This window comes from Trichoplusia ni, chromosome 3, assembly GCF_003590095.1.
Source record: "Trichoplusia ni isolate ovarian cell line Hi5 chromosome 3, tn1, whole genome shotgun sequence".
NCBI classification, from domain to species: domain Eukaryota; kingdom Metazoa; phylum Arthropoda; class Insecta; order Lepidoptera; family Noctuidae; genus Trichoplusia; species Trichoplusia ni.
In genome coordinates this window covers 17,066,583-17,083,977 of record NC_039480.1, presented here as the reverse complement: position 1 = coordinate 17,083,977, position 17,395 = coordinate 17,066,583, and the positions used below count along the sequence as shown (strand labels likewise).

The 17,395-nt window shown below is 33.6% G+C and overlaps 2 protein-coding genes across 2 annotated transcripts; both read left to right on the top strand.

Moving 5' to 3' along the window:
* The first annotated feature begins 8,663 nt into the window (after positions 1-8,663).
* LOC113492201 (geranylgeranyl transferase type-2 subunit beta) lies at positions 8,664-11,953 on the top strand. Its single transcript, XM_026869559.1, has 6 exons — positions 8,664-8,953; positions 9,498-9,615; positions 9,885-9,978; positions 10,313-10,483; positions 10,844-10,997; positions 11,229-11,953. The coding sequence occupies exons 1-6, from the start codon at positions 8,760-8,762 to the stop codon at positions 11,503-11,505; spliced, it is 1,008 nt and encodes a 335-aa protein (XP_026725360.1). The 5' UTR covers positions 8,664-8,759; the 3' UTR covers positions 11,506-11,953.
* An 81-nt stretch (positions 11,954-12,034) lies between these two features.
* LOC113492200 (alcohol dehydrogenase [acceptor]-like) lies at positions 12,035-15,458 on the top strand. Its single transcript, XM_026869558.1, has 3 exons — positions 12,035-12,614; positions 12,771-12,973; positions 13,467-15,458. Exons 1-3 carry the CDS (start codon positions 12,473-12,475, stop codon positions 14,898-14,900), a joined length of 1,779 nt encoding a protein of 592 aa, XP_026725359.1. The 5' UTR covers positions 12,035-12,472; the 3' UTR covers positions 14,901-15,458.
* Positions 15,459-17,395: the final 1,937 nt, after the last annotated feature.

Sequence of the window (17,395 nt, the reverse complement as noted above, 5' to 3'; positions counted from 1 at the left end):
CACAGTTCAATAACCTATATTTTCAGAACTGACCTGGGTCAACAAAATCCAGGACAATATTATTTTATGACGTAATTCCTTTACGTTGTATTTGCTGAGGTTTATCGGAAAGTAGTTTTCCGCGAACAATTAAATTTATGCGTTGTCGCTTAATTTTATAAAATACTGTACTAGCTGTTGCCCGCGACTTCGTCCGCGCGGAAAGTAAAAAAAAATTAAAATTGCGAATATATTGAGAATCAGAGATTGTAACCTGTCTCATCTTTCAAGTTGGATACAACTAAATACGATATGCAAAATAGATTGAAATCGGGAAAGTAGTTTAGGAGTCCATCGCGGACAAACAGCTCGACACGTAATTTATATATATTGAGATTAAATAGTACTTTTGTAGTAGATACAGTATTTATTACATATGGTTTCTGGAAAAGTGTCCACTCAATTTCTGTACCTATGTTTTTGCGGGACAAGAAAAATGGTACCAATATCCATGCGGCAGTAATAAAACCATTTGTTTTTGCCACAAGCAAGTGTGCCAAAAGAGGAAATTTCCTCAAATGACAGGAAGCCCGTCGTTACGGGTTTTTCCTCTTTCGCAGCCATAACCTATTCCTCACTTACCTACTTCACAAGGAAATGCATAATCCTTGTAATATTGAAACGATTCCTTTTTTTTTGAAATTATTCCTTTAATATTTTGTAAGGAAGAAAACGCGAGTTTGTTGATGCATCCGTACATTGATCAGATCAGTCTTAAGAATACACAAAAGTAGATCTGGAACTTATATTTTAATTTCATGATATTGATTCAGTAAACATTAAAAATTATTTTGCGTCGTTCAGAAATTTCCTGCCTTTCCAGCGTCTAGAATATTAGTCACTTTTACTGAAATCCTCATGCCGTAGGTTTATGAAAATATTCAAACATTGTTTTCCAAGAAAACGGTTTTTACACATAATACATTATAATCATTGTATTGGAAATAACCAGGAGTGGATACCATAGAACCTCATATTCCCGGAAATTCGTCAAAAATTACAAAAGGCAATGCTTGTGCCACACCTAGTTTGGCAAAATAATGTATTACCAGAAAATAGAGGTGTGTTTTATTAATGTCTGTTTGTCTAGTACGATTTCAACGCTATTGATAGAAAAATTTGGAGAGGGGCCCTAAAAACCACCTGCTCCTTATTGGAAAACATTGTCCCTGGAAATAAATGTCCCTAGCAGACTCAAGCAGGTCAGTAGAGGATGAGATCAGATGTGTGCGTTCGCAAGGACGAAAGATGCATCTAAGGAGTTCTATTGACCACTTACCAAACTTCTCAAGTTGCCCAGTGAGGCCCACAACAGGCGACCCGATAGAGGCCAACATAACAAGGTGCAGACCCCTAGAAATTCCCTTCCATCTGCCTCAATGCCCCAAAAGAGCAGTTAATAGGACAGTATAAGCGAAGATGAAACTGAGAGGCTTAGCTAGTATGTATCGTCAACGTATCCAATGAACTCAAAAACCTTATAAAACATGTAAAAGTGATGAAATATCCTACTTACAGAATAATTGATTTATTTCCTCAAACAGTCCGCACATCAGCTTCACATAAAATTGGAAGTAAAAAATAGAAAATACATTTCCATAATTATATGGTTTAAAGATATTATGTAAATCAGCTATTTAGTGTGAAGTGAAGCAATACATACGTAATTTGTCAGACATCGTTCGTCACGAGATATATTCCTATTATATGAACCGTTTGAATATGCTTAGTAAACACTCGTGTAGAAAAGATCTCGTTATAAGAGCCATTATATAGTTTTGTCTGAAGCTACTGCTTTGAGATTCAACAGATGCTTGTATTAACTTAAATCGAATTCACGAGGGAAAAATATTTTTATATTTTTATCTTGAATGATCCCATCAAGACACCTAATTCGCGCTACGCTTTTTTTAGACAAGGGATGGAACGCAAACTGTACATGCGCGTTTTGTATACCTACCTACCTTGCTGTTAGTCCACATAATTCTATTTAATTAGGCTTGTATCATTATATCATTTTAAGACACTACTGATACCTGATGTTAAGAAAACAACGTGAAAAACTTTCATTGAAAAGGGACTCTGCAAATCAACTCACTAAAAACAACTGAGCGTGATTTATAGTCAAAACCCCTTTCCAGGGTTGTAGAACAATTAAACGTTGTTATGAAACGAATGTTTGTACTGTCTTGCTTTAATAAAAACTAGCTGTTGCCCGCGACTTCGTCCCCGTGGGGAGAAGATATAAGTTATGATTGTGAAAAAAGGCAGGTATACCTTTTTTCACATTTTGCATTGTATCTTCGCTCCTATTAGTCGCAGCGTGATGGTTTAAAGCCTAAAGCCTTCCTCGATGAATGGTCTATTCAACACAAAAATATTTTTTCAATTTGGACCAGTGGTTCCTGAGATTAGCGCGTTCAAACAAACAAACGAACAAACTCTTCAGCTTTATATATTAGTATAGCATAGATATAGATTAAAATCACTTTAAACCCATGTCTGTAATTTTTAAGTCGAAGCAGATATGGTCAAAGTTCATCCAAGACTTAATTCATTCAGATTTATAATTATATCTATAGCATCAATTATTGTAAATTAGATCTGAAATTATATGCCGATGATCCCTCTAATTGAAGCAAATTACCCTGAAAACGAACACCAAACCTTAGCTGTATATGTATCCATGACTTCCAAGAATTGGAAGATGTTTTACTGAGTCGGATGTTTTTATCCCTGTAAACGAATATTAGATACTTATTTATTTATATCCATTTATGTACACAAACAATTAAAATAACAGACATATCGTCAGCAGACCAGCGATAGGATAAATTAATAAGATATTATGAAAAACTGTGTACAGAGTATTTAGAAAAAGTAACGTGATAAATCCAATTTTTAACAAAAAGAAAAGAAATGTAACATAAATTGAAATATACTTACCGTAGATATTATAATTATTCTTCTTACCCCATTTTTTAATCCTCCATATTTTCATCATTACATCTAGCTTGCATATCATCGCCGCTCGTGTACACCGGCCACTAAAGAGCTATTATCAGCTGTAGTACATTGTTTATGACCCCTCATTGAGATAACACGAGATAACTCATGTTGTAAAACTCACGACGCGTCTTCATGAATCAACGATGAATTACTGTTACTAATTATTCTTTTAAAGTTAGAAATAAAGAAATGCTAGATTAATGAAAATATTGGGTGAGTACCAGATTATTACATGACGATGATATTGATCAGTGGGCTTACGAATTTCTCATAAAAATAAAAATAAAATTTGAAAATAGAAGCCCGCCGCAATAACCTACCACTAAAGTATTAAAATAAATAAACAAATGCCGCACCGAAATATCATTATTTCCATAGAGAGTAGGGAAAAATATAAAGCAAAAAAAAATACGTAACATAATCCTTTTCCTGCAATGAAATAAAACGTTTATGACCTCAATAACAACAATAGGTTCGGGTTCGTAAGCCAAAAGTAAGTCGACCGACAACATTACATACTTCAGAAAATGGTACACTTCAGTAACTGTCGCAATAGTACGAGCGAGACAGCGTTCTTCGTCGTGTAACGCCATCTCACGTTCAAAACTAAAACATTCTTACTTTAAGAGTAAGTGGTAGGTCCGAGAAGATTCTCATAAAAATTGGAAATATTTGACAAAACACGTATTACTGCGGTAAATCCATATCAACAAGAAAGCTACACACGAAATTTTTTAGACATGTACGTTTTCATTGCTTTCTGTGCGAATGCTGGGAAACTGGGTTCGTATTTAGAGTCTTTCTTGCTTTTATTTATATACTAGGACAACTAGGCTTAGCTACAACTGCACAAGTTGATCTGTCACAGATTAAGCTACGCCATGTTTGGTGACCATCTATGTCATAACTAGTTTCTCCGTGTTTTGGAAGGTACGTTCAATTTTACCTCCCGGCTGTTTTTCTATAAATCTTACTTACTATATCGGGTATCATGTTTCCCAGGTCAGAAAGGCAGTCGCTCCTTGAAAACACTTATATTTACATACTTTCGGGTAGACTGGACCCCAACATAGTTGGGAAAAGGCTAGGATGGTGAAGACTAATGTACGTCTGTTAAACCTTTATAAAATGCTATATAGGTATGTAGAGTTCATTACATTTTCGAAGAGTCATTTAAGTCAAATTGAGCAATCTACCTATTGTTGGCAACCATCTTTGTTTGAAGTCAGGATCAATTAAGCTCGGATGAAAATCAAACAACTCAATATTCAAATATCCTGACTCCCACTCGATTCTATAAATGCACTTCATTCTGGCTACATCAATAACGCTTTGATGAACAAAACCCAAGCGTGAACGACCCCTGAGGGTACAAAGTAAAAAAACTTAAACCAAGACTGTTAGCGATGGGTAAAAGAGACGCTGTTATATAAAGTTTATTGCTCTATCTCGCTTTTTGAATTCATGATCAACATTCTGAGAGTCCTTACATATGGTACTGAGTCTATAATGTGCATTGAAGTCTTATTCGATTTATTTGATAAGATAAAATACTGGATACGGTCACATGCACATATTAAAACCAATTTGCTTGCTGTTATCACCGTTAGTGCGCTGTATTAAGATTCATTTTCCTAAGTTCTTGCTGAAACCTTTACGGCATTATGTTTCTAATTGTGATTAGATTCGTCAGAAGGTTTCATGTCAATGTTTAATTATATTAAAGGGTGTCTGGAACGTTGAAAGGCTTGTTATATACCTACCATTTGTGACATCTAAAGTGTGTGTATTCTATTCTATTCTATGTATATTGTTAGTAATTTGCCTATTATTCGCAATCAGACATTATTTTCGGAAATCCAACAAGTTTAGGAATAACAAAACTAATTATTTTGGGAGTAGGGATAAGAAGTAGGTAGAGCATTTATCCTTAAATAGTGCATAAATACCCTATGTTCTTCGATTCTGGAGCTAAACAATAGACGTTAAAAGTATTCAGCATGTTTATTTTCTGTTAACTATTACAGGCTCTGGAATCTTTCCATTTTGCTTGAGAATTGTTACGGCAGCGTAAAGTGCAGTTGTTACGCGAAGCAAAATTAAATTCCTTGCCAGCTAAGCATCGACTGTAAAAAAATGCTGAAACTAAACGAAACTTTTTGGTATAATTGACGAAAAAGATCAAAATACTTTTGAATAATACAGCATTCAAGACATGGGACCATAAGGCATCGGTCCGAACATTAAGAAGAAGTTTTTTTTTTCCTAGCCTACTGTGTCCCACTGCTGGGCAAAGGCCTCCCCCAAGAAGTAGTAAATTGATGTTAATTTTTGTTGTAGCTTTAAGTTCTGTGTAATTTATAGAACTATGTTGTTGCAAAAGCGACAAAGTTTTAATAAAAATAAAGACAAGATGATATTTTGACTGCACCGAGCAGCCGAGTGGTTGAGGTCACCAAGCCAAACCCACTGAGCGCGCCGTGTCGCGGGTTCAATCGATGTTTGAAAACGCTCGCTAGTCGTTTAATAAAATCTTACGAGGACATGAAGGTTTTCTTTCCTCTCCAGAATCTGTGTACAAGTCGAAACTGAATAAATATAACAAAGTGAGAATCGGCCTAAAATTTAATGGTTTCAAATTATAAACGCATTCTATTCCTGAACGTTATTTTTATAGTTTCACACTGGAAAAGGACTGTTTTCTCCGGATTTGGGTCAGTGAATGTCAAGGTAAATAGTTTGTGTGAAACACATTGTTTGTATACGTCCTAATGGCTAGTGCTTATTCAGGTTGAAACCTTTTGGTAATCTGACCTCCGGGAATAAGTTCCTGGTGTTCAGTTACTCGTAAAATACGGTTGTGGCCCGAAATACTCCGTATAAGTAAGGAAATTTTCACTTAGATACTTCAGCTCATAACCCTATATACCTCATATACCTATTTTTTACATTAAAAAAATGTAAAGAATAGGTATAAAATAATCAAAAGGCTTATAGACATAAGTAGTGATTTAATGTCCCTCTACATTTGATAGGAAATTAGATTGAGTGAGTGGGTTGAAACCAATGTCCCAAGTTATACGATATTTTATAGTTTTTAACTCGCCTAAGACAGACTCCAAGTCTAAGTAGTGAGGAGTTCATTCAGAAACTTCATACTTGGTTGTAAAACAAAAAATATTAACTGTATTTTTGGTGTTACCCGCTTGCTCTCTGGCTCAAAACGATTAGATTTGAACCCTTTTAGCAGAATAGTTCACGATCTCGATCCGATTCTCTTCCTAATAGGAGGTTTAATTTCATGGAGTAAATATGGGACTTGACTGACCGAAAAAGTGCCACTAACAAACAAATTAAATTGACTGACTCCATCTGCTCCAAGTTTATGTTAATCATTACACCAGACAGTCGTCAGATTAAAGTATTTTGAAAAAAACATTGTCAACCGATTCTGTTGTGGATCGAAGTCACTATATTTACGAAAAAAACAGAAGATGTATAATTAAACCTGCTTTCATATTTCTAACAGAAGATTAGTTGATCGTTTTAAACATTTACCGTGAAATAGACGCGATACTAAGTTCAACTACGTCGCCTTTGCAGACGACTTTGACAAAGTAAACTGACATTTCGACACCAGAATATCTCAGAAATCGAAGTTAAACGATTAAGTAACGACGTATTAAGGCTAGACTAGGGATTTTTTAATTAATTTTCTCCGGTACCATCGTCGGGATCACCATCATGGCATGCCTGCCTGGCATATAATGTACGTAAAACTAGACAGCTTTAGTTGTAGTGATAGTGATAGTTATTAGAAAGATTATAGGTAAATAAATTTAGTAATTAACCAGCTCAGGCTTTCTACGTTTTAATGGCTAGTGAGATAGATGCATAACTTTTACCAAGGCTTTAAGTTAAGAAAGAACTATTTCGTTTTCGGGGAGGTATGCGAAAGCATACCCGTTTACTTTCCCGATTAGAAGGAATGGAGAAGCTTTCTTAGTGGATCTCTAAAGTGGGACAGTAAGAACCAACCCTTTTGCCTTCCCCAGTGCGAAGGAATGTCATGACGATTTTTTACTGGATCCTAAAAAAGGATAAGTTCATCTCCCTTTTAATGGTGCGGCTCTTAGTCGTAGATAGTAGCAACTCTCTCTTCTCACCTTGTTCCCGTTGTCGGACAACGGGAACTACCCAGCAGGTACAGGTAAAAGGTGAAGCCCCTGCCTTTATTCTTATAGAAAAACATCGTTACATCTGAATGAAAATATTTCATCATATTTTTATACCCAAGTAGAGTAGGTACATTTCGATTTTAGATATGAAACACAACCAAATATTTTCAAACTAAAAAATGGTAAGTGTAGTAGTAAAACAAAGCTTGTATTGTTTTGGTTTGATTAAAAAGCTATTTATTTTGACAATAGGCCGAGTTTGTGAAAATAAATTAGAAATACCTACAATGTTAACATGATACTTTGTAACTTGATGAAAGGTCGAATAGGGATTTTCATAGAATTCTGTAAAGTTGAAACTTTTCAGACCTAGTTCTAGTTGTTAACTAGTTCAATAAAAGAATATATTATATTATATATCGTAAATCGTATATTTGCACGTGTCCACAGGTACGATGAATTGCGATAGGTATAGGCACGAGGCAAATACATAGTTAATGCAAAATCCAACCTGCTAACTTCTTTACTGTAAAAATTCGACTGCACGGATAGCCGAGTGGTTGAGGTCACGACGCCAAACCCACTGAGCGCGAGCGGTTCGATTCCCGCGTAGGACAAGCGTTTGTGGGTGTCTTTGCATGTGAATTCTTTGTTTGTGAAACTCCCCGCAACACAAGGAATAAATTCTTTAGTGCGAAAGTATAATTATATATATCGGCTTAGCCTTTTCCCAACTATGTTGGGGTCGGCTACCAGGAGCGACTGCCGATCTGACCTCATCAACCCAGTTACCTGGGCAACACGATACCCCTTGGTTAGACTGGTTGTCAGACTTTTCAAGCTTCTGACTAGCTGTAACCACTGTCAAAGATGTAAGAATAACAGCCGGGACCCACAATTTAACGTGCCTTCCGAAACACGGTGGAACTCGTTATGACAAAGATGGTCACCCATCTATGGACCAACCGCGTCAAGCTTAGCTTAACCTGTGATCGATTCACTTATGCGGTTATAGCTTAGCCACAAGCTCCTCCGGTTATACATAGCTTAGTGCGGGAGTAGTATTTAAAAAAAATATGTGTTCTTTTGTAATAGAACTTATTTGCATTCACATTATTTTATAAATGGCCAGGTATTTAAATAATTTAAATATTGTCATGGCTTTTATCGTCGTCGTGATTTACCTATTCCTTAATTGGTTTGCCTAAGTGTGTCCGTCGTACGTGTAGCGGAACGTTACAATTTACGTTTTGTTCTATGCAGATACGATCAAACATTCTAAGTATTTTTTGCATAAATAACTTTTTATTGGACTTTAATAACATCATGCTGGCTTCTGTAATAGATATTTTTAATTAACTATTATTATAAGGCTAAAGTTACCATATTTACAACTGTCAAATCCGTCAAGTCAATATTGATTTGACAGTTAACAATTGACATTTACCGTGGTGTAGATTTCTGTCATGTAATCATCACAAATCAATTTTATTAAGAAATAGTTTGATTTAGTGATTAAGACATTAAATAATCATGGATTTCACAACCAAAGACGTGAACTTAAAGCCGGATAGACCCACTACCTTGTTAATAGAGAAACATTCCGACTATTTAGCGAAGTATGGAACGAATAAAGATGATTATGAATACTGTATGACTGAATATCTTCGGATGTCGGGAATATACTGGAGTTTAACTGCTATGGAGCTTATGGGGGAGTCGCATAGGTGAGGATCTTTATTAATTTTCTCTGGTTCAACCGAACCTTGCTAGGTAATAGGTATCACATTTAGTAAACCCCATTGTAGTGGGCTGCTGTCACTCCTCGTATGTGGTGCTATTGATGGATCTGAAAGAAGTTATCATCATTAATAAGTTCTTTAGCCTATTAATTTAGCACAAACCAATGGACAGGCCTTCTGTCCTGAAAAGTATACCTAAATACCTAAAAACAGCAAAAAATCTAGAAAACACATGTTATAGAGTAGAAACAACCTACCACTAAATCACTTGACACTGACTTTGATAAGTAGAAATATTAGTATTATATTATTTCATAACGAAATATCTAAATTAAAGTTTGGTTTTCAAACATCTTTATGCACATAAAAGTGGAATTCAGACTAATTAACAGATTATCTTAAGGCTGTTTATACAGATTTAAGTGCAGTATTACTATTGTCGCATGATAAAAATACTACAACGTTTTTTATCATAGGATTTCTGATGAACAGATTTTCATTATTTAAATTATTTTTATATCAATTACAGAATGCCTAAAGAGGAAATTATAAGCTTCATAAGTACCTGTCAGAACAAGGAGAGTGGTGGCATCTCGGCCAGTTTCCCACACGACCCACATATATTATACACGCTTAGTGCTGTGCAGGTATACTTACTTGGTTATTAACAAAATATAACTTATAACTAACAAAAAATAATGTTGATTCATTGCTTTCACTGGATCTAAGAAATGTTAATTGAAAAAGGAAAGTTTTATTGTGTATGCCGTTATTTCATCTCTTACAAATCTCTAAATATAAGATGTAATTACTTTTATTTCATGTTCCTTGTCGCTCTCAACCATCCTGAAGGGTATTCTCTCTGTAAAGCATACAAGTCTTTCTGTAATTGTTATTTGATCATTTCCTTCACCAGGTGCTGACCATGTATGATAGATTAGATGCAATTGATGTGGACGGTGTTGTAGAATTTATAAAGTCCTTGCAACAGGAGGATGGCAGCTTTTTTGGTATGTAAAACCTAAAATAAAAAACATCTGTTTTATTACACATTGATTAAGTTCTGAACAAAGTATTAATATCAGCTAGCAAAATGGCGCACTAATTTATTTTATATTGAGCTCTTTATCAACATTTTACTCTTGAGAATTAGACTATCCAAGCTATATAGTGATCCTCAAATATTCATTTCATTTAATACTTAGTTGCTAAATTATCTTTAGATACAACTTAATTTCTTCCATATTCTATATTTCAATGTTGAATATTATCATAGGTTCCTAAATCATAAAGTAGATCCACCTTAAAGAAGGTTTTATTACATTTTTTTTTATGATTCTACAGGAGACAAATGGGGTGAAACTGACACAAGATTCACATTCTGTGCTGTCATGTGTCTGTCGCTGCTGCAAAGACTGGATGCTATTAATGTTGACAAAGCTGTACAGTTTGTACTCAGCTGCATGAACTTTGATGGTGGCTTCGGGTCCAAACCTGGCTCAGAAAGTCATGCTGGTAAGTTAGGCGTAAGAAGTGATTATTGTTTTCGCTTTATTTTTAATAACAGTGAGATCTAAGGCTAACATATCCATGGCTGAAACTATAGTTGTTATGGTCATTGGTGTGCATGACGTAGTGAGGCATCTCTCTTCCATACCTGCAATAATTATACTTTAAAATGTGGTGGTCGACCCCTGGCTCAATTACCAAGTTAAAAATACTTCTAATATACACTTTGGTATCGAAGCTGTAATGTTAAATAACTGCATACTCAATAAAACAACTTTACTAAGTTCTAAAGTAGCAACCTTCATCCTCATTCAAATAAGAGAACATCAAATTTTTCGACTAATCTTTTAATGTTTTATTTTCTAGGTCTAATCTACTGCTGTGTGGGCACACTTTCGATATGCAAGAAATTAGATGCCTTAAAAGTAGATGACCTTGCATGGTGGTTGTGCGAGAGACAGTTACCCAGCGGTGGGCTTAACGGCAGGCCTGAAAAGTTACCAGACTTGTGTTACTCATGGTAAGATAATAACACTAAAAAACTCGAAACATTTGAAAATGGCGTCGCACAAGTGTAAATGTTGTGGAAATATTAGCCGACTTTTAAAATAATGAATAAAACGCGTAGTAATTGAAAAAATGCACAAATCAATAAAGATTTATTATAAATCAATAAAGATAGATTATTTATTGTATTTTAAGCTTGGAAAACATGTTTTTTGCACTGACAACACTTAAATTATCATTTCAGGTGGGTAATGTCTTCCTTGACAATGCTAAACAGAATCCACTGGGTCGATAATGCGAAACTAGAAGAATTCATCCTGGCTTGTCAAGATGCTGAAACGGGAGGCTTCAGTGATAGACCTGGAGACATCCCTGACCCCTTCCACACACTGTTCGGCCTGGCAGGCCTCTCTTTACTAGGAAATAGCGACTTGATCAAACCAGTCAACCCTACTTACTGCATGCCACAAGAAACAATCACTAGACTAAAATTGGAACCTCAAATCTTGAAGAAAGTTTAAATTATTATAGCTATATCATTATATTTTTTTAATGGAACCACTTAGTTACGAAATAGCATGGCAAAGGGACAAGTTTTTTTTTATAAAGTTAGTTAAGTATACAGTGTTCACTTGTAAATGGAATAACCAGACTATTCCATAAATACAGTCTCTCAAACTCAACTCAATCCTTAGCTTTTCTGAGTCGTATACATTTTATTTTCGCTAAAACATTGCAAAATATGTATCTAAAAAAATATATTTTTATCGGTGCAACACTATTTATCCTATGGTTCCATGAAAATAAACTACTTTCAAAACCTAGTGATGGTTCCCAACTTTGTCAGGGCTGCGCCTTGTATTCAAAGTACCATAAAGGATTAAAGTACTTTAAATCTGCACGCGCAGACAATTTTATATGCATTACTACAAAATAAAATATTTAATATATTATGTGATAAATTAATAATTTTCTTGTTTTATTTAGTAATTTCTTAATCTTCTAAAATCTTTAATAAGAACCTGCTCCTTTCCTTATCTTGTTACGTGTAAATAAAAAAACCTTGGTAACAACACCTTACTCATAGAGACCCCTCAAAATTTATATACTTACCAGGTCATGCAACTTATCACCACATTATCACTGTCAATTATCACGATTATTTTGTTTGCATGCATATATTGTCTACATATTCCAATTAAAATACTAACTTGATAACATTAATTAATACCTTATTTATGTTGGTGAAAACGGGTCAAAAACAGTTAAAGCTGTGTGCTTCATACCTTTGCCTAAGTTGTGATAAATAAAAAAACTGAAATGTCAAAATATTGTACATAAACAAACTTATAACCTACAAATGACTTCATCCCGAGATTTTAGTGATAATAACAGATAATGTATTATGTCTTGAATAGTTTTATTTATCAAATGCAACATTAACACATTATATTCTAACACTTAATTCAAATCCCGTTTTGATGCAAAATGTCGATATATTTTTTTCAGTTAATGTTGTTTAGTGGTTGTGTACAAATATTTACGTTTTACGCCTATTTGGTATATTACAGCGATGTATTAACAACTACATATTTTCAAGATCTCCAACCAGAGTATGACTTCATTATTGGTAAGATTTACTAACACAATTTAAGATTCACAAAGCTATACCTATATATATTTTTCTAGTTTATCTCTTTTGTGAAAGGCAAGGACACCTAAGCCCATACAGCCATTCAAAAAGCTATAAAATTTCTGTTAACATAAAATTTGTAATTTTTTTCAGTTGGTTCTGGTACTGCTGGTTCAGTCATAGCTCATAGACTAGCAACAGAAACAAACTATACCTTCATAGTGCTTGAAGCAGGAAGTAAGGGCAATGCATTGCTTGAGGCACCAGTGTTTGGCCCATTCTTCCATGGCTCTGTGTTTGACTGGCAGTTTGAGACTGTGCCTCAGAAATATGCTTGTTTTGCTATGAAAGACAAAGTAAGTAAAATTCAGTATGATGTCTTTAAATTAAACATTGAGAAAGCTTCTATAAAATATGTGACAAGTTTATTTATATGATAATCATGTCATATGATAATCCCTACTAATATTATAAATGCGAAAGTAACTCTGTCTGTCTGTCTGTTACGCTTTCACGTCTAAACCAGTGAACTGATTTTAATGAAATTTGGTACAGAGATAAAGTTGACCTTGAGAAAGAATATAGGAATATAGTTTTTATCCCGGACTTTTGAAGAGTTCTCTTGGAAACGCGATATGACCGAAGCCGCGGGCAAAAAGCTAGTATAATACATTATGTAGAATATATCTACTTTTAAAACAAAATAACCTTAAGTAAAAGAAATATATTTAAAAAGTTAGTGTCTGTTCTGGACTGCATAGATTCTTGATTTATCTCTTATTGTCCATAATTAATTTAATTTTAATGCAATCCTGGGAGCTGGATAGTATATTTAATATTTAATTTCAGAAATGCAAATTAGCCCAAGGCAAGATTATGGGAGGCTCTTCAAAAATGAATAACATGATACACATAAGAGGTAACATTTCCCATTATCATGACTGGTTCCACGGTTTACACAGAGAAGAATATATTAAAAAACAATTTGAGTTTATTGAAAATGAAATTTTGCATCTTAGTAATGTACAATATGATAGTGAATTGGCTGAAGCAATTTTACATGCTGCCAAGGAATTAAATTATGAAACATTAGATGTAAGTCATAGTTTAGGATTTAAGAAAACAATTGTCAGTCAGAAAAATGGTAAAAGGTGGTGTATATCAGATAATCTTAATAGTCAAAAAGTTATTTCTAATGCTTTAGTAGAAAACATAATATTTAATGGCAACACAGCAAAAGGGGTTAGCTTTTCACAATCTGGTAAAAAGCATAAAGTGTATGCTAAGAAAGGTGTCATTTTATCAGCTGGGACAATAAACTCACCAAAAATTCTTCAACTATCAGGTATTGGGCCTAAAAATCGGTTGAAATCCTTAGGTTTGCCAGTCATAAAAAATCTACCAGTTGGTAGAAATCTTCAGGATCATATAGGTTCTGGATTAGACTTAGTTCTGTTCAACAAGAGTGTATCAATAACTGCTAATGATATGGTAGACCTATTCCATGTTTTCCAATACTTTTGGAACGGCAAAGGTCCCTGGACAACTCCAGGATGTGAAGCTATAGGGATGCTATCTACAAAAAACCTTAAAACACCTGATATTCAATTCATGGTGTTGCCAGTTGGACTTTCATCTGACAGAGGTAGTTTATTAAGAAGCACTGTTAATATAGCTGATGATGTCTGGGATAAGTATTTTTCAAAAACATTTGAAAGCTACGTAACTACAATTTTTCCCGTAATATTGCACCCTAAAAGTAAAGGCCGTGTCTATATTAATAGTACTGATCCTACATTACCGCCGTTGATAAACCCTAAGTATTTATCGCATAAGGAAGATCGAGAAACTTTGATAAATGGCCTTAAATTAGTTAGACAATTTGTGAATTCTAAGGCTATAAAGGATATTGGCGGCTACATAAATCCCAACCATTTCCCTGGATGCGATGATTTTGAAATATTCACAGATTCATACCTTGACTGCTACATAAAACATTTAACTCTGACGAGCTACCATCCAGTAGGTACTTGTTCTATGGGGCTACCAGACTCGAAAAATACTGTAGTAGATACGTCATTCAGAGTCTTAGGTGTTAAGAACCTTTTTGTTGCTGATGCTTCAGTGTTGCCAACATTACCTAGTGGCAATATTAATGCAGCCATAGCAATGATGGCTAGTGTGTTTTTTGATACAAATATTAAACCGAAAAGAAACATTCCATTATGTTATAAGAGAGATTACCTAAATAATTATTTGTTAAAAACTTGTTTTGTTATGTAAAGAAAATATGAAATTATTTATTATTAATTAAATTACAACAAGAAAGACTGAACTGAATTTGTGCATCGTAACTAAGTACTTTTAATATTTATTGTTGAATATAGCTTAATATAAATATTGGAAGTAGGTATGCAGTATCCTGTAGGTAAATCCTAATATTATTAAACCAGTTGTACAGTGAGCAGCAAAACGCGATGATCAAAGTCAGATAAACATGTGCCATGAATATTTAGCGACCCCTACAAAATTGGGGTTCAATACTTACCCGGTATTGCAGTTATTTCACTTGTTACCTAGTTCCAGTAAACGATTGCATGTATTACGCTGGTCCTTCTAAATACGCCAGTGTTCATTGATTTTCGTTGCTAACTGTACATGTAAGAATAAAACAACAAATATATTTAAACACTTTATTGAATGTATTAAGGACACTTCTAAACATGAAATCGCAGATATGTTTTGAGCGGCAATTCCAAGACAACCATTGGTATTACAATATTAAATAATTTGACATGAAATAAAATATTACAATCTTTCAAGACACATTCGTTACTTTTTTTAAACAGTTTCTATTATTTTTTTAAAACGAGGCACTTTTATTCAAGTTCTTTTTTATTCTATGTCAAATCATTTTTTTTAATACTGCTTATAACCATTACATACATTTTATGAACTTAAAAGTATTTTGTGCTAAACGAAATTATTATATTAGTTATAAACTTACAAAAATAAATATTACACAAACTTATTAATTTATTATTGTTTCACATACTCGTGCTGGAACGAAATTGTTGTACCTAAATTAAAAGTAATCATTATCGTTAAAAAGGTAAATAGTTATTAATATATGACTCAGTTATCTACACGTCTAATCTAAACACGTAAAGACAAATATTTAGTGACTAGTTATGTTGCAGGCACTTACAGTTATAGGTCGTTTTGTCAAATGTCTAATTTCACATTTTTTACGACCAACATAGTCACAAAAACGACTAACCAAGATCTAAATTCATATTATAAATGCAATATTTAACTTAAAAAATAAAGATCGAAGTTTTAAAGATCGAAGGTAAGAATGAAACTTAAAAAAAAAATTCAATATCTCATTTTCAATATTACAGGGACGATAAATGATAAAAAGTATAATAATTATATATTTTTTCCTTAACACGCCGTCAGCGATTAATATTTAAATAACCCCAACAAAGTTTTTACTACATACTATACATTTTAAACATGGGGCATATAAGGCAACTGTTTATTGATCAAAATGTCACTTGACTATCGATATGTTTATATCAATTGAAAATGACAAAGATTTATCACAAGGAACCCACGTAATTACTACTAGTTTAAATATTTAATACGATAGGTTTTTTCAAACAAATTTAGCCCATAGATAGGTACAGGCCTACTTATAAGGCATAGTTTCGCAAAAATCGCCTACTTTTTACTAATATTATTTTGTCAAATATGTAATAACATTTTCCTAAATTCACAAAGGCAGATTTACAGTAACATCATTGTGACGCTAATATTACTTATAAGACACCCACGGACGGAAGATTCTACATTAAAATCTAATCTTTACACAATTTAAAACACCGTTACCTTAATTTGTGCAAGAAAAATATTTGAAATATTGTTTAACTTCAAATTCTTATAAATGTCAAACATACAACAGCTTCTGCTACATTATAAAACATGTAAATAATACTTTTATTTATTGACGACATTACTGATCTTGCTATTTATTTCAATTCGAGAGTAGACAGTCATACATATTGAAAATAAGGCCTTTTACGTGTGAATTATTCAACTCTAACATATAAAGCATTACGGCTATCTTTACGAACATATAAATATATTTATAACAGTAACACAATCTATATTACACTTTATAGGTGAATCAAGTGAATAGTCGTAGTGACTTTTCCAATTATTAAATTCTCGATGCAGCCTTTATGAGGCCTTCAAAAAGTTACACTCCAATAAAACACTAGATATTTCTTATTCTGAGCAAAATCCACTCGAAAAGCAGTTGACTGCTTACATAATACTGGACGGATTATCTGATAATGCTTCATAAGACATTTATAATTAAAATGTACAAAATATTGCCACACTTTTCACTAATTACAAAATATAATAAACTATTAATACTTTGTACAAGATAATACTGAGCGGTAGATGCGTCATATAGAGGGCGGTAGAGTTAGCAACTTCAGCCATTATTTCAAATCTTTTAAGAAATATGTTTTGTAAGCTCTTATTTCATATCACCTAGCCTTGAACGTAGTTGAAGCCAATAAATATAAAACCATGGCGGACTTTTGACATTTTTATCTTTAGAAAACAGATGAACAAAAAAGTTGGTTCGTAAGTTATTTAAAAGGCACATTATATTCCTTTAATCTGTCTTAGAAACCAGCAAAAGTCTGAACATAGACTATTTACCTTATTACCTTATAGACCTTAGATATCATAAGAAATCA

What these genes read in the sequence shown, in the direction of transcription:
- LOC113492201 (XM_026869559.1), top strand. Translation starts at nt 8,760, where the DNA reads ATGGATTTCACAACCAAAGACGTGAACTTAAAGCCGGATAGACCCACT. An exon ending in ACACGCTTAGTGCTGTGCAG is followed by an intron (nt 9,616 to 9,884) that starts GTATACTTACTT and finishes TTCCTTCACCAG; the next exon opens with GTGCTGACCATGTATGATAG. An exon ending in TGGCTCAGAAAGTCATGCTG is followed by an intron (nt 10,484 to 10,843) that starts GTAAGTTAGGCG and finishes TTTATTTTCTAG; the next exon opens with GTCTAATCTACTGCTGTGTG.
- LOC113492200 (XM_026869558.1), top strand. Translation starts at nt 12,473, where the DNA reads ATGTCGATATATTTTTTTCAGTTAATGTTGTTTAGTGGTTGTGTACAA. An exon ending in AGAGTATGACTTCATTATTG is followed by an intron (nt 12,615 to 12,770) that starts GTAAGATTTACT and finishes AATTTTTTTCAG; the next exon opens with TTGGTTCTGGTACTGCTGGT. An exon ending in GTTTTGCTATGAAAGACAAA is followed by an intron (nt 12,974 to 13,466) that starts GTAAGTAAAATT and finishes ATTTAATTTCAG; the next exon opens with AAATGCAAATTAGCCCAAGG.